This window comes from Neovison vison, chromosome 3 (assembly GCF_020171115.1).
Source record: "Neovison vison isolate M4711 chromosome 3, ASM_NN_V1, whole genome shotgun sequence".
NCBI classification, from domain to species: domain Eukaryota; kingdom Metazoa; phylum Chordata; class Mammalia; order Carnivora; family Mustelidae; genus Neogale; species Neogale vison.
In genome coordinates, this window is record NC_058093.1 from 67,731,063 (window position 1) to 67,756,675 (window position 25,613).

The window sequence follows — 25,613 nt, forward strand, 5'->3', positions numbered from 1 at the left end:
TCATTGGGCCTAAAACGTTAAGAAATATGGGGCGCCTGGGTGGCTCAGTGGGTTAAAGCCTCTGCCTTCGGCTCAGGGTCCTGAGATCAAGCCCCGCATCAGGCTCTCTGACTCAGTGGGGAGCCTGCTTCCCCCACTCTCTCTGCCTACTTGTGATCTCTGTCAAATAAATAAACAAAATCTTTAAAAAAAAAAAACCTTTAAAAAAACCATTTAGAAATATAACATTTGACAATAATAGCATGAAGGAGGCAGGTAGAGATAAACTATTGAGTAAGGAAATAGTATCAGATAGTAAATCAAATCTACAGAAAGAAATGAAAAGAACCAAAATGATGAATAACTGACTACATAAACCATAAGTATGTTTATGTTTTCCTTTCTTATCTCAGTTTCTTTAAAAGACATAGAATTATATAAAGAAATAATTATAGTGATGTATCTTTTGGTAACATAGCAATGTGCTTTTAAAAAAAAGGGAAGGACAGGGTGGAGCTAAATAAAGCTTCCATATATCACTAGAGGTAAGTTATTAATCTGAACTGGATTCTGATAAGTTGTGTGATGTTCCCCCTCAAGCAATCACTAAGAAAATAACTCAAAAAATAAAAATCATCAAGGGTACTAAAATGTTACACTAGAAAATACTCAGTGTAAAAGAATGCAATAGAGGCAAAGAGAGACAAAAAAAGACATACAGAAAAACAAAAAGCAAAATGGCAGACATTAATCCAACCATATCAATATCATTAAATGTGAATGGACTAAACACTAAAATCAAGAGGCAAAGACTGTAAAACTGGATTTAAAAAGAACAGGATCTGACTAATGCTGTCACACTTTAGACTCAAAGACACAAATAGGCTGAAAGCAAAGGAGTGGACAGAGACAACATGCAAATAACAACCGTAACAGAACTGTAGTGGATACATTAATATCAGACAATATCTAAAATGTTTTAGAGATGAAGAGAAACATTTTATAACATATTATAAAGGGTAAACCCATTTTATAAGATATAAATATTATAAACACCTATGCACCATGCAACAGAGCCTCAAAATACATGACACAAAACTAACTGAATCAAAGAGAAACAGACAACCCTGTTAACAGTTGGAAGATTTCAATACTCCATTTTCAATAAAAAATAGAACGAGACAGAAATTAACAAGGAAACAGAAAGCTTAAACACTATAAACCAACAAGACCCAAAAGACATGTAGAAGATACTCCATCCAACAAGAGAACACACATTCTCCTAAAGCACACATGGAACATTCTCAAGGACAGCCCATATGCTATGCCATAAAACTTGGTGTCAACAAATTGAAAACGACTGAAAATAGACCAAGTATGTTCTCCAATCACAAATGAATTAAATTAGAAATCAATTACAGAAAGAAACTGGGGAAATCCGCAAATATGTGGAAATTAATATACTCCTAGATCAGCAACAGGTCCAAAGAAGAAATCAAAAGGATAACTGGAAAACACCTGAGATTAATAAGAAGCAAAAACACATCAAAACTTGATGAACTAACTGTTAATTGAGTGCTTAGAGGGAAATTTACAGTTGTAAATGCCTACCTTATGAGAGGAAATTTAGGAAAACATGTTTATGAACTTGGCATACTTCTTAAATACCATAAAGAAAAGGGAAAAACAGGCCACAGAAGGGGGGGGCAGATTATTAAAAAATAAAAGAGTACTTATCCACAATACAAAAGAATTCCTTCAAATACCTTACTGTTTTTTTAAGACAAACACCACAAAGGAAAACTGACCAAAAGATCTGAACACTTCATATACATTAGATATTCAAAAGCCAATACAAAAAACTGGTTAACAACCTTACTTATCAGGGAAATGAAAATTAAAACCATAAATACCACCTCACAGCCAACAGATTAGCAAAAATAAATAATACTAACAATTCCAATAGTTGGTGATGCTGTGGAGCAATGGGAATGCTCAAAAAGTGCTCATGGAAATGTAAATTGTTACAACCACTATGGAAAACCAGCAAATTCATACACATAAGCCAATAAATTTACTGTTAGGTATATACTCAACAAATATAGTACATGCAAAGATTAGTATAAATGCATTCATACAACATTATTAGTAGTAATAAGAAAGTGGAAACAACCTGAATATCAACAGATTATATTAATTGTGGTATATACATACAAAGTAACATAAAACAATGAAAATCAACTACAGTTATAGATATTATCATGGATAAATATCAAAAACATTATTTGAGCAAAAACTGCTAGAAATAAAACATATATTATGTGAGTCAATTTATATAACATTCAAAAACAGGCATAACAAGTCAGAATAGTTATTTCTTTGGGGAGAAGAGAGAATGTAGTGACTGATGGTAGAAGGGAGAGGGCTTCTGAAGTGCTGTCAACGTTCTGTTTCTTGACCGAGTGGTAGTTACACCGATTATGGTTTATAATAATTCACTGAGCAAAAATTTGCATACATTTTCTCTAAGTTTTATACTTCAATAATGAAAGATAAACCAACATATAAAATTAAAAATTAAGATCAATGCATGGGGCACCTGGGTGGCTCAGTCAGTTAAGCATTTGACTTTTGGTTTGGGCTCAGGTCATGATCTGTGTCCTAAGATTAAGCCCTGAGTGGAGTTCTGAGCTTAGTAGGGAGTCTGCTTGAGATTTTCCCTCTCCACCCCACTCCAGTCCCCGACCCCCAGCATACATGCTCCCCGCCCTCAAATAAATAAATAAATATTTTTTTTAAAAAATAAACTGCATCACAGAAAAATTATAGTACTTGAACTTTAAAGGCTAATAATTTTTAAAGACATGTATTTAAAAATATCACAAGGAAAAACCTGTGTTGAAGTTAATGAAAGTGGAAAACTTTATATAATGAAAAATTTACAAACACATAAAAAGGAAAATGATGAAGAAAATTGTTCCATCAACTACAAGGACTGACATCACTACTATATATATTCTAATGCCTGAGACACAGACTTCAAGAAAAATTAGCAATGGGTTTTTGTACAAAAATTAAGTTCCATCTCCTCAGCAATCAAGACACCAATTGAAACAAGAAGATACTATTTAATAAGTTGAAGGAAAACTGTAATTCCTTTCTCTAGAGAGCACTTTGTTCATACCTCCATGATAGAAATACAATTTCCTCCCTTCCTATTTACCTTTTTAAAGAACTTTCCTTCACAGCTGGGAAGGGTTGCTCTAGGATCCACAAGAGAACAGTACTCCTGTGGTTCCTGAATTTCCAGTTTCTATTTCAGTCCCCTAGGGGTCTAACAGGGTACTAAGATATACCCAGCTAATAATAATAAATCTGTTTTGCTTAAGTTTTTTTTTTTTTTTTTCCTAGCAACCAAATAACCAATGGATAGAACACTTTGATATACTACATACTACAACTGTATTGAAAGATCCCCCGGGGCTCCAAGCACCCCGGAATGGACCCCTTCTCAGGAGGAGACCCCCGGACCCAAAAACCAAGCCGAGTCCACTGATCAGATGCAAACAGCACGAGGTTTATTGAGTTGACACAGGTACCTGCGGGCGATCAAGTCTTAGGAAGACTCGCGCGCCAGCCCTTTGTTCAGGGCCTTTTTATGGGGTTTGGGGAAGCAAAAGCATACGTACAGAAGCAGAAACATAGTTACAAGGTTCTTATTGGCTGGTTTAAATGTAAGGCATACTCGGTGTTTGTAGATTGGCTTTGAAGGACCCCGGCACGCGAAGAGAAAGGTGGGGAGGGGGAGTGAGGAGGGGGAGTTGGACCTTATTACTCAGCAGAGAAGCATCCTGCCTACGTGACTAGGCCCACGTACCTAGGCGACCCCCTTGCCTATGTGACTATGCGCATAAAGTATCCTGTTGAAACAGGAGACCAGTATCACCCCCTAAAAGCCAAGTGGTTACAGAAAGGCAAGGGAGTGGTTAAACAATTAACTGGGGGAGGGGTCTAACAGGGGAAGGGCGAGCGATTACAGAAAAGCCAAGAAGCAGTTAGTTAATCAATGGCTGGGGGGGGGGTGTCTATATGCGGAGTCTTTCATTCCCCCCTTTTTCTTTATCATGGATAGAATCTTATATCCATTCGCTCTGGTCCTGTACCAGGTCAGTTTGGGATCCGGTCTGTCGAATTAGCTGATATTGCTGTGTCACCAGTGGTTTTGCAGCCCCAATAGCGACAATAAAAGTGGGATGTCCCACTACAGTAGGTCCACTCTCTGGGTCTGTGAAACACGGGGCATAAGTGTTCTTAACATACTTTGTTGACTTCAGTCCCCATAGCTTCCCCAAGGATTTAACCCGAGTCACCCCGGGGGGGGGGATGGTTGTGAAGGCGGTCAAAGTAATTTTCTACGTCCTAATTGGCTGGAGTTCCCATTGCTAGCTTGCAGATGTTAGGGTGTACTAGCTGCAGGGCTTGCAGATGGGCTTGAGGAACTGAGTTATGTGTCTTTGGAAATTGGGCTATTGATAAGGTAACTTCTTTGTTGTAAATCTCAAGGACATTTGCAAACAAAGGGAGACTCCTGCCTTACAAGACTGTGATCTCTGCAATATAAACATTTGTTCTTTTTTTTCAGGGCAGTCAGGGGTGCCTGTGAAATGTCATACATATTATCAAGGGGAGGGGTGGAGAGGGGGTGCAAGGCGCCAGCCCTTGCTCCCTCTTCAGCCAGCCTCCTGAACAATTTTGACCCTTAAATCTTTAAGGTGGTTGAAGGTGGAAGGTCTTATCTTCTGTAACTTCTTCCTGCTGAATAGGGGCGTAGAGCTGTCCCTACCTACTCAGGTCAACATTGATCAGTGGAGGAATGTATAGGGGAGTTACGAAAGGCGGAGGCAGCTGAATCCAGTGCTGACAGTGAAAAAGTATCTTTGCGCATGGTAAGGATCATCTGTCGTGGTGAAGTCATTGCAGCGATGGAGTCTCGGCATCAAGTAGAGGAATAGCGAACAAAGCAACATGTTAAGGTTAATAAGGCAATAAGAATGAGAAGCCCGAAAAGGAGATTTGGCCGCAGTCCTCCTCCAAACCAGTAAGCTAACCAATTGCTGAGAGAGAGAGAAGGATCTTGTAGAGCCTTAATCTGGGCATTTATATTCTTTATTAATCCTGTGACATTTTTGTGATAGTCTGGGATGTACACACAACATTCTGTCTTGATAATTACATATATGCCACATGACATCCTCTAGTCCCAAAGATGGAACAAAAATGGATGCTAAGTGATTATACCATTTAAAAAATAGATCGCATCCATCTTTGTTTTAAGTTGGGGAGATTAGCTGGAGTTGTAATGGTTTTAGTAATGCGCCCATGAATCCAGGCAAATCCTAAGGTACAGCGACCTATCCACCCTGGAGGAAGCCAGGGCCACAGGTTTGTTTCATATATCCAGTGGGTTCTGTTTGGAGCTGGCCATCTAATGCCAGGTCGTCTTGCCCAGTCAGTAGCAAACCAGTCAGTAGCCTGGAGTACTGTTACTTGGGAACACATTTCTAGTGATAGCCATCCTAGATATCGTGCGTTCTTTGCCCAAGTATCACTCGTATGATTTCTTTGTTCCCAGCATAAAACTGCCTTCTGACTGAGCCGTCCAATCGTGGGTGTAAGCCACAGATATGCATCCCAGATTTGATATACACCATCCTTAGTAAGTTAAGGAGGGTTTTGTAACTTAGGCCCATATTTGATTGGGGAGTTATGGCTTGACAGCAATCCCCTTTTTTTTTTTTTTCCAAATTGCTCCATGGGCATGTAGTACCAGGAAGGCATATTTGGAGTCAGTGTTAATGTTTATTCTTAGGCTTTGGCAATTGCAAAGTGCTAGTGAACACTACAGTATACCTAGCTTTTCTTATTCTTTCTATGAAAACTACTGTTATCAGAAAACCAAGTGTCATTCCTATTTTTAACAGGGGCATCTTAAATCTGGCCAAATAGAGTAAGCAAGATCAATAACCTCTGAACATTTTTGCTCTATAGAGAAAAAGTACAGTGGTCAGGTTCAGGCATACAGGTAACTAGGTTTAAACTTTGACAAGTTTTAAGTATTATTTCTGGCATATCTCTAAGTATAGCCCAGTATTTAATAAGTCGGCCTCCATCATCCATTGGTGGCCTTTGGCTTCTAAGACAAATCTGGACCTGATGTGAAGTCATTACAGCCAGGGACTGTCCCATAGTGAGATTTGAGGCTCCTTTTATGAGGGCTGTTCTATGCTTAGCTAAAGCATCTGTTTGCAATTGCACCTCAACAGAGGTGGCCTCTAGGATAAATATGACTAAGGGATGAAACCAATAAGAAGACCTTTGAGTGGTCCAGCCTTAACAATATCCTGATTACAGAGGATCACTGGCAAGTGAGAAAACTTGTCAAGAGATAAGGGGAGTTCCCCATGCATCATCTGATCCAATCATAAAGAAAGTGGGGTCATCCATTATCTCCATAAGTCCATAGTTAATCCTATGGCGTGCGATAGGCTGGCTTTGAGGCAATTTCATTATCCCAGCCACAAACAAGGTGTTAGTTAAGTTATACAATTGTAGGGGAATCAATCCCATTTTCCAGTTGTTTAATCATGTGCCGTGAGGTCTTGTTAATATACCCACAAGATAATAAGATTGATTAAAGAAGCTATTGTGTAACTTCTCTGAAGTTTACCTCAAATTGTTTAGCTTAGGTAAACAAACATTTAAAGACAATCGAATCTAGAATTTAATATCCATAAAGGTGTGTTATTAAAATATAATTTTTCTTTCTAAGATAACCCTCATTTACAGAGATAGCCAAATCAGGACTAAGTCACTTGTGAAACAAGTCCAGTTTTAACAAACTTGGCCCATTATTTACATAAGCTCAGCAAGAACAGTTGAGTGTGATCATATAGATCTTTTAGAATCTGCTTTGCTGGAACTTCTTATAAGGAATCTCTAGGTTGAACTTCTAGTAGCCTCTCCAGGCCAGAAGCCAAGCCACATACTTGCCATCAGGCATGCCTGCAATACCTGTCGATTTGGGCATATGCCTCTTCATGAGATTCTGCACCTACCAAGGAGTGACATTCTTTACTCACCTGGTGAGGCTGCTGGGAACTCTGTAAACAAGGTATCAGGCCAATAGTCCCAAGGGGCTTTATGGCTCCAGGTTTCATAAAGTCAACCTTAGTTCCTTAAAGCTGTCTGGTCATATCTGAGTCTATGCATGTCTTTTTCAATTATGACATTCCAGTCAAAGCCTTGGTAAAATAACCAGTTTCCAATGCTGTCCTGTTACAAAGAGAACAGATTCTTATTGAACTTATGCAAATGACTGATTGCCATGGAAGAAAGAATACTTATTGAGACCTTTTGGTTTCAGAGGGTTTAGATAGAGAGAAAAGTTGAATGCCTTGAGCACTTTTACATCTCTGTGAGTTACAGATAACTTAAGAAAAAGTATTCCTAGTCTGGAAGAGCAAACATTAGAGAACCAGCAATGTCTAAAACAAGACAAAACATTAAGAGACATAACACTATAATCTTGTAGTTCATTTAATCCCATGTTACTAAATCTGGTGAATGCACCTTTAGTTAGTTCTGGAAATTCTTACCCATTTCAGTTTTAGGATTTTCAAGTATATCAAATATCTGTATTTGTCCTGGAAGTCCTTTATATGAATCTCCTTGAAGATAAAACTCATTTTACAAGAGAATTAAAACAATTACAAATGACAAAACTCGGAATGGATATGGTTAGAGCTGATGAGACAAGAGTTTACAATTTAGCTGACAAGGAAATCAGGTTACTTCTGTGACACATAACATTTCTGTAATTATAATATCAAGCGATGATCTTTTAAAACATTTAAAACTTTAGGAAATGTATAGAATCTCTAGAATAATTATAGCATTTTCCCAAATGTAACCCAAGGTTTATCATTGGTTTAAATCTTGTCAACAATTGCTAAAATCTTAGAAAGTTTTAAAGCACATGCCTAAATATAATTAGGGATGTTAAACACGTGATAAAACAAAACATAGAGACTGGGTTTTCTGGGCTGGCAAAGAGAAAACCATTTACATTCTCTTATCTGATCAATTAATCTAAGAAAACTTTGTCCTTTTAAACAAAGAAAATCAGCTTTTTTTTTTTTATATACCAGTGTCTTTTCCCTTTTTAATTTTATTTTTAAGTGTGCAGTCTTAAGATAGGAGTTTTCTGGGTTTTTCTCCCATCATGAATGATGTCGCAGACAAGGGAGGGGGATCTTTCCCCTGCTGTCCTGCTCGCATTCCCCACAGGAACTTAGGAGCGTTTTAGCTAAGGCCTGTCCAAATAAACCCCAGACCAGGCTACTCCGTGGAGTAGATGACCGTTCTGCCATATGACGCCCTGCGAGACTCAGGGTGCAGCCCACTCAGACTCCGTAGCCGAAGCAGTGAAGCCGTACAGACAGATTTACACAGTCAGGCACTCTTCAGATTCAAACAGGTTGGATACCCTCCCTTTTGGGTATCTCTGGCTAATGGGAGGTGATCAATCTCCCTTTTTACTCTTTACAGATTAGAGTGAATTTCTATGGTTACAGGCAATGGAGGATGGCAACCGGGTGTTTTCGCAGTCTCTCAAGGTTGGGCTTCTTCCTTAATCTCTCAAGGCCAAATGGCCCTTATACTTTACTTGGAAGTATAATTTATGTGGAGGCAGGTCAGGAGAGTATTAAATCACCTTGGAGGTTGTTTTTCTTCCTTTTTAGTCTGTCCTGACCATATCTAAAATTCCTTTTCTGAAGATTTCCCTTCACAAACCTTTTACATCTTTCCTTTGCATTCAGGTTTTGTCCCAAGCCATTTTCTTTCAAACAACCATTTTATTGAGGACAAAATTACCTTCCCTTACCTTCAACAAAATGTATTCCCATTCCTTAAATCTTTCTTACATATCTCCTACTTTCCTACATACAGAGTTTCCCTTATTTCCATCAGTCTTAGTTACACTAAGCAGAACTTTGTATTCTTAGAAACACCTTTAGTTATTAGCCATTTGTGAACTGTTACAACAGAATTTTTCAGGTGGCAAATTTATGAATCAGTTAAGTGGAAAACAAGTTTACCAGCAGATTTAAATACTCTTAGTTTCTTTGCAGTAAGAAGTCAAAAGCATAAACCTACATCCAGTAATTAACGACTTAGCATTTTATCCTGTTTGGTTAAGATATAGATGTCCACAATTCAATTCTGTTTGTCATCCAAGCAAAACTTTAAAACTTTCAGGTTACCAAAGACTTTGAAAGCTACTTCAGCAATTACCCATTAGAACTTTGAGACAGACAATTAACCATCAGTTTAGTCATCTCTTTGCTAACAAATTTTAACAAATAACATGAGCTTATTTGACCTTCAGTAAACTTCGAAGTTTCACATTTACTGCTGATAACTTAAAAGACACATCTTATCTTAGTTAAACCAACAAACTTAACTTCATTCCAATACTGATTTACAGTTCACCTGGACCCACTCCATTTCAAATGTTTACCTGAGACACAAGTGGGAAGATCTGGAGTGGGGTGTTAGGTCCAGGGGGTGCTCTTCTTGCTCGTTGACAGTGGAGAGAGAAGGAGCCGTGGTGCATGATCGAGAGGCTAGTCATGCAGGCTGCACGCACATTGGTACAGAAATACGATAAGGGGGAAACAGAAGAAACAAAGTGCTGCCAGGAGGCAGAGAAAAGATTCCCGGTTTTAGAGCTCATAAGCCCCAACAGAGGAGCAGATGCCATGCTTTCCCACCAGCAAGGGGGGAGGGGTTAAGCAGTCCAAGTCGGGCCAGAGAACACAGGGAAACTTCCCCGAAACAAAGAGAGTTTCGGCAGCTGCTCGGGAATATTCCTTATGGTCTCTGTCTCGAGTTAGACCAACCCGTTGGTTCCAGTTATAGCCATTAACATGGGAAGTGAGTGAGGGAGAAACCCCCACATCTATTAGGAGAAACTCAGAATCTCTCCAGTGACCTAAAGTGAGACTTAAGGGGGTGGTAAGTGTTTGCCCCATTTTAGAGTCAAAGAAAACACCAAGGACAATAAGTAAGACACACAAAACAGTTAACAAGAAGGACGCTGCGCGATTTCGGTACAAAACCGAAAGCAAAAACTCAAGCGGAGATCCTGGGGGTCCGGATTCCCCCTCTCCAACCAAGGCCACGTATCTCTCTGATACAGGCTGAGCTCCAAATGCCCCGCTGCACCGGGGCCCAAATGTCCCGAAGGACTCAAATGTCCCGCCCGGGAGGACTACAAACGCCTCTGGAACGTCTTCCAGGGCTGCGAGGGAGAAGTCCGAGCCCGTCAGCTCCTTCTGGCCCTCGCCAAATACAAATGGATCCGATCGAACCCCAAACCAAACGCATGCGCAAATACTCAAATGTCCCGTCCGGCGGGACTACAAACGCCTCTGGAACGTCTTCCAGGGCTGCGAGGGAGAAGTCCGAGCCCGTCAGCTCCTTCTGGCCCTCGCCAAATACAAATGGATCCGATCGAACCCCAAACCAAACGCATGCGCAAATTCACAAGTAACAGGTTCAGACGCAGCCACAGACGCAACGAACAGACACAACGAATAAAGTGCTGGCCAGCTTACCTCCTGACAGTGGGTCGGTGGTCCTTGGGTGGGGGGTCTCGTATCCCAGGACGAGCCCCCAAATGAAAGATCCCCCGGGGCTCCAGGCACCCCGGAATGGACCCCTTCTCAGGAGGAGACCCCCGGACCCAAAAACCAAGCCGAGTCCACTGATCAGATGCAAACAGCACGAGGTTTATTGAGTTGACACAGGTACCTGCGGGCGATCAAGTCTTAGGAAGACTCGCGCGCCAGCCCTTTGTTCAGGGCCTTTTTATGGGGTTTGGGGAAGCAAAAGCATACGTACAGAAGCAGAAACATAGTTACAAGGTTCTTATTGGCTGGTTTAAATGTAAGGCATACTCGGTGTTTGTAGATTGGCTTTGAAGGACCCCGGCACGCGAAGAGAAAGGTGGGGAGGGGGAGTGAGGAGGGGGAGTTGGACCTTATTACTCAGCAGAGAAGCATCCTGCCTACGTGACTAGGCCCACGTACCTAGGCGACCCCCTTGCCTATGTGACTATGCGCATAAAGTATCCTGTTGAAACAGGAGACCAGTATCACCCCCTAAAAGCCAAGTGGTTACAGAAAGGCAAGGGAGTGGTTAAACAATTAACTGGGGGAGGGGTCTAACAGGGGAAGGGCGAGCGATTACAGAAAAGCCAAGAAGCAGTTAGTTAATCAATGGCTGGGGGGGGGGTGTCTATATGCGGAGTCTTTCATATTACAGTTCTTCTGTTTATATCAGAAGTTGAGAACTGGCAACTCACATATTGTTTTACCTGACCCACAAGGTGTTTTTTAAAATATGAATTATGTATTATGAATTACAGTCTTCCTCACAGTCAACAGTGACCAAGCTCATAAGAGGTACAGACTATATCTATGTATCTCTGTTTTCCTTGTGCTAGACTCTAGATCCAAAAACACTTGCTGAATGAATAAACAAACTATGTCAATAAGGTTTCTATAAAACTAAAGCTCTGACAATTGATTCATATCTGAAAAGCAATAACAGACTCACAAATTCTAGTTATCCCATTGGGAAAACAATAACAATATAAAATGAAATATAAAATACATAACACATAAAAAATATTTGTATCCTTTTGCCGAATAAACCAAATCCTTCAAACATATACCAAAGAAGCAATTTAAAGGAAGAAAAAATATTATATGCATAATAAATGCCACATTATACAGTGAAAAGAAATGAGATCACAATTATCATTAAACTCTGGTATACATATCAACTAAATGAGTTAGTATACATTAATTTAAAATATAATTATGAAAACTGTAAGATGAGAACATATACGTATGAGGAAATGCAACCTAAACATTACTTTTCAATGACTCCTGAAATGAATTTTTTTAACTTTTTTTATCCCTGCCTTTCTTCTCAAAAGAAAAAATTCACCAATGCATGAACACACATACACAAATAGTAACAGCAAGTAACTTAACCAAAGCCAAACAGCTCAGAAGTGACAGAGAAAGGATATAAACCCAGATCTATAGTAAACCCATAGTCCTAACCCTTATACTACACTGCCTATACACCCACTAATAAACACACATTATTATGCACCTAGTGCACATAAAGCAATCTCCTTGATACAAATAAGCACACACAAAAACACAACACATGCCACTTTTACAAATTTCAATGCATGCTTTAATTGTATTTCTGCATATCAAAAGCAGTATGAAAAGCAAAACAAAGCATGAACACTGCTAATCCAAATCTAGTGCTTGGTGCTTGCTTAAATTTTGTAAACATATCTCATAAATCTTATCAACTCTCAAGCCACAAAGAATTACAAGAACTAAAATAATGAAAGTAGCAATTTTATACATCCTCTGAAATCTGCCTCTGTCAGACACAACTCTACTAGAATTCAACAGTCCAGGGAGACAATCCATGAAAAACAAGTGTACTCCAGCCATAAGAGACCTTTATCCAGATAGTACTTTTTTATTCTTACCATTTAAGCAAAGAAAAAATTTAAATTTGAAAGCATTTTATTTATATATAATAGTAATATTTAACATATAATGACTGGTTAATATACCATGAATTTCTCATTTAACTCTCACAACCTTGTGAAGTAGTTGCTACTACTATCTCATCCTTCAACCAAGAAAATCTACAGGTGCCTGAGGCACCTGGGTGACTCAGTTGGTTAAGCCTCTGACTCTATAAAGTTTCAGCTCCGGTCATGACCTCAGGGAGGAGAATGAGCCCTGAGTCCCACCTTCTGTTGGGCACAAAGCCTACTTAAGGTTCTCTCTCCCCCTCTCCCTCACCACCACCTCAAATAAATAAATAAAATTTTTAAATTAATAGAACCACTATATAAAAAAAGAAAGGACGGAAGGAAGAAAAGAAAAGAAAATCTACAGGTGAAACAATGAGAGGTTAGTAAATGTAGTAAATCCAAATGAAATCCAGGCCTACAAATGCATGCTTGTAAATATTACACTACACTACCTTTCTAAATCATAATGCTTTTAACATATGGTATCAATATCCAAAAACTACCTATAATGTTGTCAACTAGGCCAAAGAAGTAGGACACTAGGAAGAAAGAGAAGTAAGAGCCAAGAGTTTTGCAGGACACACTTAATAAATTCCATTAGATACATGTTCAGTGTCAGGTTTGTAACCTCTCAGTTAAATGCAAGACACTGTGTTAATAATATTGAAGTCCAGTACTTTGTAGGATGAGTTGAACCCTACCTGATTCAAAAATCCAAGCTCATCTCATGTATTTTTGATACATGAGCTGAATACAATTCTTCAAATAATACTTTGGTAGCATTCATGGAAAGTCCTGAAATTGTCATGCTTTGTACCCTGACAATTTCATTGAGAACGGTCTTTTAAAAAATTTTTAAAAAAGCTTTTACTCAAAGATATTCATTATATCATTATCTATAATAGCCAAAAAATAAAATTTAAATTAAAAAGAAAAAGAAATAACAAATAACTACCTACAATAGTTGTATTTGTTCATCATAATCCCTTTCTCAGGAAAACTGCCAATCAACTTAATCTGCATGATCTTAAGGGGATTGTCAATCCTGATTTTCTGTGGGTTCCCCAGCTCACCCTAACCAGAACCATAGTGACTAACGACCTCCCAGTACTTAATCTCCCAGGTCTCAGGGATTGGTTAAGACACTGACAATTAGAATACATCGTCATCAACCCAGAACTAACTGACATATGGACATCAGGAAAGAGGCTGTTTTTCCATTGTGGTTGCACGCTAAAAAGCAATGCATTTCACGGGGTGCCTGGGTGGCTCAGTGGGTTGGAGCCTCTGCCTTTGGCTCAGGTCATGATCCCAACATCCTAGGATCGAGCTCCAAACTGGGCTCTCTGCTCAGAGGGGAGCCTGCTTCCCTTCCCCTCTCTCTCTACCTACTTGTGATCTCTGTCTGTCAAATAAATAAATAGCAATATGTTTCTAGAAACTCCAAAAAGAAGAGGCTAGAAGAACCCAGAAATGGAAACAGAGGCTCAATGACATTATTTGAGATCTTGGCTCAAAACTATTTTCAAAGCCATTCCAACCACCACACATACAATCCCCAGTTATGTAACCTAATAAATTCCTTTTTTAACTTATCAAAGCATGTGTTAAGTTTTTATCAGAGGTAAGCAAGAGAACCATGACTAATATGCTACCTTCACAATGTTTAACTGAGTAAATTATATTACATCTATTCAAAGGAATACCCGTTGAGAAGCAGTATAACTGCTAAGAGCATGCACTTAGGAGCCTAGTCTGAATCCTGGCTCTGCTACATAGTCTCTATGTGTTCTTCAGTAAATTACTTAACTTCTCTGGGCGTCAATTTCCTCATTTGTAAAATAGGGATATAACAGTGCTTATTTCACATGACTGTTGGAAGTAAATGAGTTACTATTTACAAAGTACCTAGAACATTAACAAGTATATGCATAAATGAGACATGTAAGTAAAAAAAGTAACAAAGTTGACAAAACCATATAATAACAATAATGTTTTTTAAAAACTTATGCCCAGAAAAAAGAAAAACTGTATTTTTAAAGAAGCAAACACACTATTTACCAAAAAGGAAAAAAAAAAAATTGGAACATGCCTCAGATCTCATGAGAGACAGAATGAATCTGACTGGCTTCAAACAAATCCCAATGACCTTCCCTATTACCATCAGATAGGAAGCACATACCTAGTGTCAAGTGTGGAATCATGAAATCACACAATGTATCACATTCAACAATACTAGCAGATACTATTAACAGTAACACTTAAAAATCTAAATCTAGAAAAAGTTTGTCATTATCTCCAGCTAAATTAGTTTCCAAGAAAGGCACACATTTATGAGTACAACCAATTCTTAATAATCCCTTTAAATGAAAAGAAACAAATATTCTAAGTCATCCCCAAAAGTCACTCACATTTGACTTTGTAATGCATCTTTGTAGAATATAAGCATTTTTGCTTAAAAATTGGTATAACTTGTCTTCTTGATATTCCCAACATTTCAGACCTAATAATGAAGCCACACAAGAAGATTTACACTTCATAACCTACTCCCTGGATCAGCTCTTTGTATCTTTCCACCCCATGTTTTGAATTCCTATTAACCTATTCAAATTCTGTCTCTCATTAGATTTACTAAATAATATATGTTACCAAGAGATTTGTTTTGTATGCAATAAATTAAAACTAAGTGCTTTAAAAATCCTTCTTAAAGATGTGCCATACTGAGCTTCAAGCCTCTTTCCCCTGCCCATGTCAAATAACAAAGATCTGCCACTAAACCACTTCAATTTTGTTCAGAGCCTTATGCACAAGGTTATACAGCCTCCACAGCTAAGTAGTAACTCTTGTCCTGACAGTGGAATATTCTTTGTTCAAATGCTAACGTTTATTTGTTATGGCTGTGGTGGGCTTATGAGGCCAAAAGAGGAAGATAAATAGCATTCTAATTTAGATTATTAAACATAAAAATAAGGTTTTTAATTAGTGTACCACTAACATTTCCCATGAAAGAACTAAACAATCTGAAAAAATGAAATCTAAGATGTGCACAGCTGGTACAACTTTCTAAATTGGTTTGTTTGATTTGGGACTTATTATGTGTTGTTTTTTAATCTTATCTTCATACATGTATAAAACTCATGCAAAAAAAATTAACAAAACTTTACAGATAAAGTGAATGAGCCTAAAAGACGATTAATAAATTAAAATTTATGAAGGAAAAATAACTGAGAAATTAACCAAAACCAAATTTCTCTATCTCAGGTAATATATCCTTCTGGTTAAAAAGCAGACCTTGTTCAAATCTCAGCCCTAACATTCACTACTATGATCATGGGCAAGTTTCTTCACTTCTCTGTGCTTGTTTCCTCATCTGTAAAATGAGAATAAAAATTGCACATACCTCACAGAGTTATAAGAATTAAATGAATATATATATTCAAACAATAAATTGTAGTTGTCATTGTTGCTGCAGGGCATATCATGCTCTAAAATATAATCTGCTTAAGAATAAACAAATAACATAAGAATCCTCCTGGGTCTGAAAATATGAGCACATTAAGATATGTAATCACTCCATTTTTAAGCAAATATTGTAGTCCTTCAACAAAACTTTTTACTTCCTTTTTTTTCCTTTTAATATTTTATTTATTTATTTGACAGAGATCACAAGTAGGCAGAAAGAGAGAGAAGCAGGCTCCCAGCTGAGCAGAGAGTCCAATGTGGGGCTCGATCCCAGCACGCTGGGACCATGATCTGAGCTGAAGGCAGAGGCTTAACCCACTGAGCCACCTAGGTGCCCCTAGAGAGGATATCCTAGTATGCACCAAGAATAGAGAAATAAACAAAAAACAGTCTCTTAATTAAAGACTTTTCCATTAGTAGGCAACATAAAAACTGTAATATAAAAGGTTGCATGATGGACCTGCTACTAAATCATGACAATCCTGTAAAACACTAAGAAACAGAGCACCTAATGGGGGCGGAGGCATTGGGGGGACGGGGGGGGGGGGGGCGGAGGGCAAACACTCCAGAAACCTAGTTTCTTTTTTCAGCATACCACACTGTCATTTAGGTAATGAACACAGTTCTTAATATATTCATTACAATGTTATAGAATGTAGATCATTCTAAAAAAACAACAACAACAAAAAACCACCACCAACAAGATCACTCAGCACACTATTTACCACGCTCATAAATAAACTTAAAATTTTATTTCATGGGGCGCCTGGGTGGCTCAGTCGTTAGGTGTCTGCCTTTGGCTCAGGTCATGATGCCAGGGTCCTGGGATGGAGCCCTGCATTGGACTCCGTGCTCAGCAGGAAGCCTGCTTCTCCCTCTCCTACTCCCCCTGCTCTTGCTGTCTCTCTCCTCCTGTCAAATAAATAAATAAAATCTTTAAAAAAAAATTTTTTTTTTCATAATGAAGGCTATCTTCTCTTAAACCAAAACATAACCTTGAAAAAGTCACATTGCTTCTTCAGGAAGCATTTATTTCACCAATAAATAAAAGTTCCCAAATTTTCCTCCAGTGAGTTATATTAGGTCAAATGTCAAAAAATATTATTTTTGAGCTGTTAAAGACCTCTGAGAGCCATGAATTCAAAACCTCTCATTTTATAGATGAAAAGAAGCCACAAAGTATAAAGAAAAAAAGCACTAAGTTGAGAGTCAAAAAACTGAATTTTGGTCCCAAGTCTCTCATAGTAAAAGCCTAGGCAAATTACCTAAGTTTCCTCATCTGTAAAATGAGAGGTTTGGATTCAATTGCTTCCAAGGTTCCTTTCAGCTCTACAATTCTCATTTTAAGAAACTGAAGCAGAGAGATAAGCAACTTGCCCAAGGTTACACAGCTAGTTAATGGCAAAGCAGGGACTACATGCGAATTCCAATTATGAGCAATGTACTTTCTCATCTGTACTGTAAGGCTTCTCCTACTTCACAACACTATTCTTCTAAATTATTCTAAGACTTTTGAAAATTATTAATAAGCATGAAGAATTTTATGAAACTAAATGACTTATTCCTATGGCTCTTCTAGAGAAAATGAGCTCTAAATCCAAATGCAACAAGTACATGAAGTCTCAAGCTGTGTGCCACTATACTTACGTTGACCTCAACAAAGATGGGAATTTATGCTTAACTTCCCTAAAACCTAACCTTTCAATCCCAATTCACAGAAGAGATTATGTTCCTTATAAAATTAAAATATGAATTGTTCTAGGTAATGATAAATATTACATACATAATTCTCTGAATAAGATGAGAACTAAAACTCTTCATTTTAGTTTATGTCCTGGTTATATCTCAGATATAGTTTTAAGGTCAAAAGTAATCAAAGTAGACACTTTTCCTTCATGTATCCTCTTTTGCAGACTCTCTAGCTTTAAAACCATTACAAAAGATTAAGCAGAGTCCTCCTGAAATTGCATAAACAATCACAAATAAAAGACTATACATGGTGATAGTTTCTCTTTCAAAACTGAAAATCAGCCCCTGCAGTATCCTAAAATTCTGTGCCCAAATATATTACAAACTCTACTAAACTGTATCACAAGCAGCATCTGATTCCCTAAAATGTCTTCAAAGCTTGTTATATTTCACAGGGAATTTAGCAAGATTTCAGGAAGACTGACATGTTGATTCCAGAAAATACTAAGAGAAAAAGCACAATAAAAAACGCAAAATAAAGCCAACAGTAGTTTTATACTAGTGACTGAAGAGAATATTCAGAATCATTCATATATATATATATACATATATATATATATATATGTATAATTTAACTACAGTATTCAGCTATTTTCCAAAAAAACCCACAGAATGTTTACATTTTCAAAGGGGATGGGACCTGAAGTCACCTAATCCAAGAGCATCCAAAATAAGAATCTCTGCCCCACCCGAAAATGTCCCTGTAGACGCTTTAAATTCTTATCACTTTATACTTTTGTTTTTTAATTTAAATTTTGTTAGTTAACATATAGTACTATGTTGGTTTCTGGAATCGCTCAATAAAAGCAGTTTTTTCCACTGCTGGACAAGTCTAGCTGCTATACACTTGTTACATTCTGGTCAACAAACTATACTGAATTACATCTGTGCCTTCCTTTCACCTGATGGTCTACATTCTGTAACAGCAGAATCGATCTACTGTCTCTGCTATTTATGCTTTTGAAACACCTGGAGACAGCTGTCATGCTTCCCACCCTTTCAGTGGTCTCACCTTAGGCTATAAATGTATAGTCCACAGATCTCTTCTGGGTCTTGGAGACAATTCTGAAATACAATGTACTCCCATACCGTAAGTAACATTTTTTTTTTAAACCTGCCACTTGTCAAATTTTGGTGTAGTATTAGAGTATACGTACAATTTCTAAAAGAACTATCAAAATACATCAAGTTTTCTAACTACATATCTATGTGAAGCTGGAGTCTCTTCACAATATCTCAGTCAAAATAAATCACAAGAGACTAAAAGCAGAAGCCAACTCCAGCTGTCTAATAAGTCAGAAATTAAAGTGCTACAAAAATATTAAATGCTACTAGTCTCACTAAAGTTTTTGTTTTAGAATTTTTATTCATTTAAAAATTTGATAAAAGTTTATTATCTTTAGGTACGTTAATAACTTTGAAGTTATTTCTAGAGCAGTAAATATCAATAGACATAACCATATAAAATCTCTGTAGAGTTCTCAGTAATTTTTAAGAGAATAAAGTGTTCCTGAGACCAAAAAACGTGTTACCCAGGGGTAGATTCCCAGACAGCTAACTATCTTCTAGGATTCCCTCCTTTCTCTCTCCTCTGATACATAAAAGTGCTCCTATAAAGGAGGCATCTACCATGGATCTATTCATAAGCTAAAATCCTTAAACATAAAACCCTGTCCTCCTCCAACGAGTGACTTCAAGAAACTAAAAGGTCATCTGGTATACCTTTACTTTTAACAACTCCCTACAGGTATCACTCAATCATCCAAAGGATGCAGTCTGTAAATATGAAAACACAGAAACAGTTTAATTATTCTGTGACATTATCTTTTTAACCAAACTACTTTCACTGTTTACACAAAAGTAAGCAAATTTTTCAGATCTGGTAAGATGAAACAGAAAATAAAATGCAAATCTTCTGTATAATCATTTGATTCTTAGCAATAACTAATTCAAAAGTACCCATGTACTGATAGGCCCAAAAAAAAAAAAAAAAAAAAAAACACCACCATCTGCTCATCTAGCCAATATGACACTGGGTTCCTAGGTCTCAGTAAAGCAAAACTGACCTCTATTTGGAAATTTACATAATTTCTTAACTTCCCAAATCTCCTTACAGGATTTTTAAAGCTAAAATGGGATAGAGATCACAGGTTTAAAAGATCCAACATGAAATTTAGAGCTATACTGCTGAGCAGTCTTAGGGAACTGCAAGACTGATAAAGGAAAAGCTTCAGGACTCAGGAAAAGGAAGTTGTCTACACTGTATCACAGATATTCCTAAATTCCCACAAATTACTAAGTCTTTTAATATTTCAAAGTGTATTTTATTTGTAATCAAGTAAAACTATATTAAGATGAGAATGGGAATAGGGTGAGAAAGGAAGAAAGCCAAAATATGCAGCACTGAAAATAATCAGATTATAATATTAGATTTTCGGTTTCAAATACATCAAAACTTCAAAATACTTAATTTTTACAGGTCTATGATACATCTTCAAAAATAGCCCATTTTCGGGGCGCCTGGGTGGCTCAACGGGTTAAAGCCTCTGCCTCCGGCCCAGGTCATGATCCCAGGACTCTGGGATCGAGCCCCGCATCGGGCTCTCTGCTCAGCGCAGAGCCTGCTTCTCTCTCTCTCTCTCTCTCTCTCTCTCTCTCTGCCTGCCTCTCTGCTACTTGTGTTCTCTGTCAAATAAATAAATAAAATCTAGGGGCGCCTGGGTGGCTCAGTGGATTAAGCCGCTGCCTTCAGCTCAGGTCATGATCCCAGGGTCCTGGGATCGAGTCCCGCATCGGGCTCTCTGCTCAGCAGGGAGCCTGCTTCCTCCTCTCTCTCTCTCCGCCTGCCTCTCTGCCCACTTGTAATCTGTCTGTCAAATAAATAAATAAAATCTTTAAAAAAAAAAAAAAGAAAGAAAGAAACCTAAAAACATGACCTTTAAAAAAAAAAAATTAAAAAATAAAATAAAATCTAAAAAAAAAAAAAAAAAGCCCATTTTCTTTTTTTTTTTTTAAGATTTTTATTTGACAGAGATCACAAGTAGGTTGAGAGGCAGGCAGAGAGAGGGGGAAGCAGGCTCCCTGCTGAGCAGAGAGCCCAATGCGATGCAGTGGGATGTGATGGGATGAGGGGCTCGATCCCAGGACCCTGGTATCATGACCTGAGCCAAACACAGAGGTTTAACCCACTGAGGCACCCAGGTGCCCCAAAAATAGCCCATTTTCTTTTTCTTTCTTTTTTTTTTTTTAAAGATTTTATTTATTTATTTGACAGAGAGAGATCACAGGTAGGCAGAGAGGCAGGCAGAGAGAGAGAGGAGGAAGCAGGCTCCCTGCTGAGCAGAGAGCCCGATGCGGGACTCGATCCCAGGACCCTGAGATCATGACCTGAGCCGAAGGCAGCGGCTTAACCCACTGAGCCACCCAGGCGCCCAAAAATAGCCCATTTTCAAAGTTAAGTTTGCTTAAAAGCAGTTTATCACACAACTTTAAAACACATGTACACATACATATATGTGCTTTTTAAGTTTTTCTATTATATATTACATTAAATTGCTTCAAGAAAGTTTGTTCCCACCTTGATACATATAATCACATTCCACTAATATTAACTATTACTATTAACAGTCACCGTAAGTCCAATGCTCTTTCAACTTCCATCAATTTATGTAATAGTAATATGTATACCTACAAAAGATGCTAAACACTTGTTAAAATGAAAACTGGGATCTCACTTAATAGAAAATGTCTCCATCATTATGTCTAAGGTTTCATACATGCAATTCCTGTTAGCATTAATGATATATGAGACTGTATCTTCAAGATAAATATATATAACCCTAGAGAAAATTAACAGTTTTAACTTACATACTGGTTGGCCAAAAATATATTACTGTGGCCACAGAGGTACTTGGTGAAATACCACAATCACAAAAGCATGTCTTACTTCAGTAACAAAAGATTCACTAATTTACTTTACATAAAAGTCTACTATAATCCAAACTTCTAGAAAGAATTCTGTCTATTTGGAAGTCCAAGCTAATTTATTCTAACCCCTAAGAATTTTCAATCTTCAGGAAAACTGAAGAATAGTAGAGAAGTTTTTTTAAATTTTTTATTAACATATAATGTATTAGTAGCTCCAGGGGTACAGGTCTGTGAATCCTCAGGCTTACACACTTCACACAGCACTCACCATAGCACATACCTTCCCCAATGTCCATAACCCAACCACCCTCTCCCTACCCACCCCACCCACAACCCTCAGTTTGTTTTGTGAGATTAAGAGTTTCTTATGGGGGACGCCTGGGTGGCGCAGTTGGTTAAACGACTGCCTCCAGCTCAGGGCGTGATCCTGGAGTCCCGGGATCGAGTCCCACATCAGGCTCCCAGCTCCATGGGGAGTCTGCTTCTCCCTCTGACCTTCTCCTCGCTCATGCTCTCTCTCACTGTCTCTCTCTCTCAAATAAATAAAATAATTAAAAAAAAAAAAAAAAAAGAGTTTCTTATGGTTTGTCTTACAGAAGGTTTGTTTTTCTTTAACTACAGTAGAAGTAACCTCAAAAACTCACAATCTAGACTTTGCAGCCCCAAATTACTAATGGTGATAGTTGATGTTACAGATGAACAATTCAACACTATGTCCTCAGGGACTGGCTCAATAAACATCTGAGAAACGAAAGAATGAAAAATAAAGATAAAGCCTTTAAAAAAAGACGGGCTTTTCCAAGACCATCATTTACCACCACTCATTACACTACCCCTGATAACACTATTATTAAGCATCTTAATGAAACTACAAAAATAGAAGCACGCTAAAAGCACCAACTGCTCTATGTACAAAATAGATTTTGAAACATTCACTTACAAATTTTCAAGTGCAAAAAGAAAAATCGCCAGATGCACTAAATTTGAATTATTCAATAAATAAACTTTTATCTTCTAATAATCAGAACTCAGTGTTGAGGGTGAGATGTAAAAGGGGAAAAATGTCTGTCGGTGCTTTCAGCATGTTTAATGGATGCCATAAATCAAACCTTTCCATGAATTTTCTGGAGCAAATTCATGCCAATCTTTGAGCCTATTGTCACTTTCACACATGCTCACAGGAACAAAATGACAAAGAATGCTATGCCTGAACCACCAGATTCAGGGCACAAAACACTTGATTTACAATTGTCAAGGCTGGGTAGTAAATATTGAGAGATATTTTAAAAATAAATTAACCCCACCATTTCCTACATAAATCAAAGCTCCTGGTTTCTTTGAAGGATTCATCACTCTTGGACTTCCAGACGTTTTTTGAAAATGTGGCTACAGTCTCCTTGTGAGACACAACTGGGAGTGAACAACCCATTTACCAATTGCTGATGAAGACCGCTGAACGTTTTCCCAGACAAAAGAGCGTTAAACGCTATTCCATGCATATTTATTCTTCCCTCATAAATGCGTGTTCTCCCAAATTTCATTTTATGTCGTATACTTAAAGTTAAATACAGCAAGTTGAAATTTTAGTCAAAAAGCACTCCTGCGTCTTACTAGCTGTGTAACTGCTACATCTGGTGGCAGCACACTTGCATGCAAGAAACCAGAAAACTTAGAAAACAATTGTAACCGATCTGGTGCGTGTTTGCATTAACCTTTACGCCGGTATTTCCCACAAAATCCACGACCCTGTCAGAGAACAGTAGTCTACTTGCAAAAAAGAGATAACGCACAAACACGCAGGAGGTGATGGCGAAGGAGAGAAAGTTGCAGCCATCTGGAGGGGGTGGTTTTAAAAGCCTGCCCACGAGTCAGTCTGTCGTTCAAATTGCTCTAAAGGGCCAGGCAGCGGATCAAAGCCGGCTTTGATAATTTAAGCGACTCTCCCGAAAGGGCAGGGACCCTGCTAGCGAGGGCATCCTCCAGGTCCCGGGCTGCAAAGCTCGCAGAGCCGGGACCGCCTCTATGGGAGGAGTGCGCGAGGGAAGGGGAGGGGGCTCAAGGGTGAATGCTTCAACCAGAGGGAAAACCCACCAGAGACCGGAGGCCAGGAGGTTAAGAGTACTGAGTGTACTGGCAAATGGAGCAGAAAGGGGCTGGCGTCCGGGGGGGAGGCTTCCTACCCTAGCAGTATTGGCTCTTAGGAATCCCATACGAGTCTGCGCGCCTCGCCCCGTCCCCTCCAGCGCGCACCCCCTCGTCCGTCGCCGCCGCCACCCGCGAACCACCACCCACAGCCAGCGCACCACCTCCCCGGAGCCGGGCGGCCTCGCGTCCACCCCGCCACCATCCCCCACCCTGGGGTCGAGGGAAGAGACCCGGGGGGCGCGGGGGCTACCGCGCGGGAGAGGAGGCCCGCGAGCGGGCGCGGGCGCGACGGCGCTTACCTTCCCTGGGCCTCCCGGATGGCGGCGTGTGATTCAGCAGGGACCTGGCCGCCGCCGCCGAGCCCGGGGTTGGAGACGTGGAGAGCTGGGACCAAGATGGCGGCCCCTCCAAACTTCCACTGCTACTTTGGACACTCATCAAGCTACTTTCTGGGAACCCGACTCCCCCCCTGCGACGGCAGCGGCGGCAACGGCACCGGCACCCGCCTCCGTCATGGCGGGGGCCGCGCTGAGGGCGAGCGAGGGAGCGAGGGCTGGGAGGGGAGAGTCAAGGGGATGGGGGAGGAAATCGAGAAGGGGGAGGTAGGGAGGGAAGAGGTGAGGGGAGGAGAGGGGACGGGGAGGAGGAGAAGGGGGAGAAGCGAGGGAGCAGGCGGGTGCGCCGGGGAAGAGGCGGAGGGAAGGAGCGCGGCGGCGGAGGCGTCGAGGGGGCGCCCTCCGGAGTGCAGGCGGAGTGCAGGCGGAGTGCGGGCTGCGCCGGCTGAGACTTCCGCGAGCGGAACCTGCCGGCACCTCTGCAGTGCGTCTGCCCCCGGCGTCGCCTGGGTGGCGGCGGCGGGCGGTGGGTGGCGGCTGAGGCGGCGGGGTAACCTCTGCATCAGTTACAGGCGGCGGCGGCGTCACGCGCCGCCTGTGCAAACACTATCGCGAGGCTCCTGCGCCTCCGGTAGCGGCGGCGGCGGCGGCGGCCGCGGGAGCAGGCATGGGGGAGGGACCTGCCAGGGGTTGGGGGCGGGGGGGTTGTGGAGAGGGAGCCAGCGCGCGAGGGAAGGAGGAGACGCGGGAGCCGGGCGCCCCTGGCGCACCCGCGGATAGCAGCGCGGCGCGGGAGCCGGGGGCTGGCCGACTCGCGTGCGCGGGGGCCGCCACCCCGCGCCGGCCGGAGGGAGGCGCACCCCGCACGCGCCCCCGCCGCGTCGCTCAGGCTCCGGCTCCCGCTCCGCTGCCACCTGACTCCCCCGCCCCCACCTCCCGCGGAAGCGCGCCTGGCTCCCGACCTAGACCCAGCCTGGGGAGAAATGCTTTTGCTCTCGCCGGGCTGTAGTTCTCAGGAGTTCGAGGTGATCATTTCTCAAAATGGAACTGAAAAGTTAAGAGTTGCTTCTTTCTTCCCCCTCTGTACCGTGCAAAAAAAAACCCCAAAAAACAAAAACCTGCGTGCGTCTCCCCGTCTGCAGAATGGGGAGTGATTATCGAATAAAAGAGCTAAGAAACTAAATTGGGGGCGAAGGTGGGTGAAAATAAAAACTTTGAATGTTTTCAAAAAAGAGTATTTACTGGTGTTGTGTACTCTGTGTGGTATAGCAGCTCTTTAAAACAACAACAACAACAAAAAAAAAACCCCAGTAAAT

General features: G+C 40.1%; 1 protein-coding gene across 2 annotated transcripts in view; it reads right to left on the minus strand.

Annotated features, from left to right (window-relative positions):
• TLK1 (tousled like kinase 1) overlaps positions 1-24,529 on the minus strand; it is a 152,452-nt gene extending 127,923 nt beyond the window's left edge. For both annotated transcript variants that reach the window (XM_044242314.1, XM_044242315.1), the window contains exon 1: positions 24,262-24,529. In XM_044242314.1, the coding sequence (XP_044098249.1) occupies positions 24,262-24,400 (139 nt within the window). In that variant the 5' untranslated portion in view covers positions 24,401-24,529. The remainder of the gene's footprint in view (positions 1-24,261) is intronic.
• Between the last annotated feature and the right edge of the window lie 1,084 nt (positions 24,530-25,613).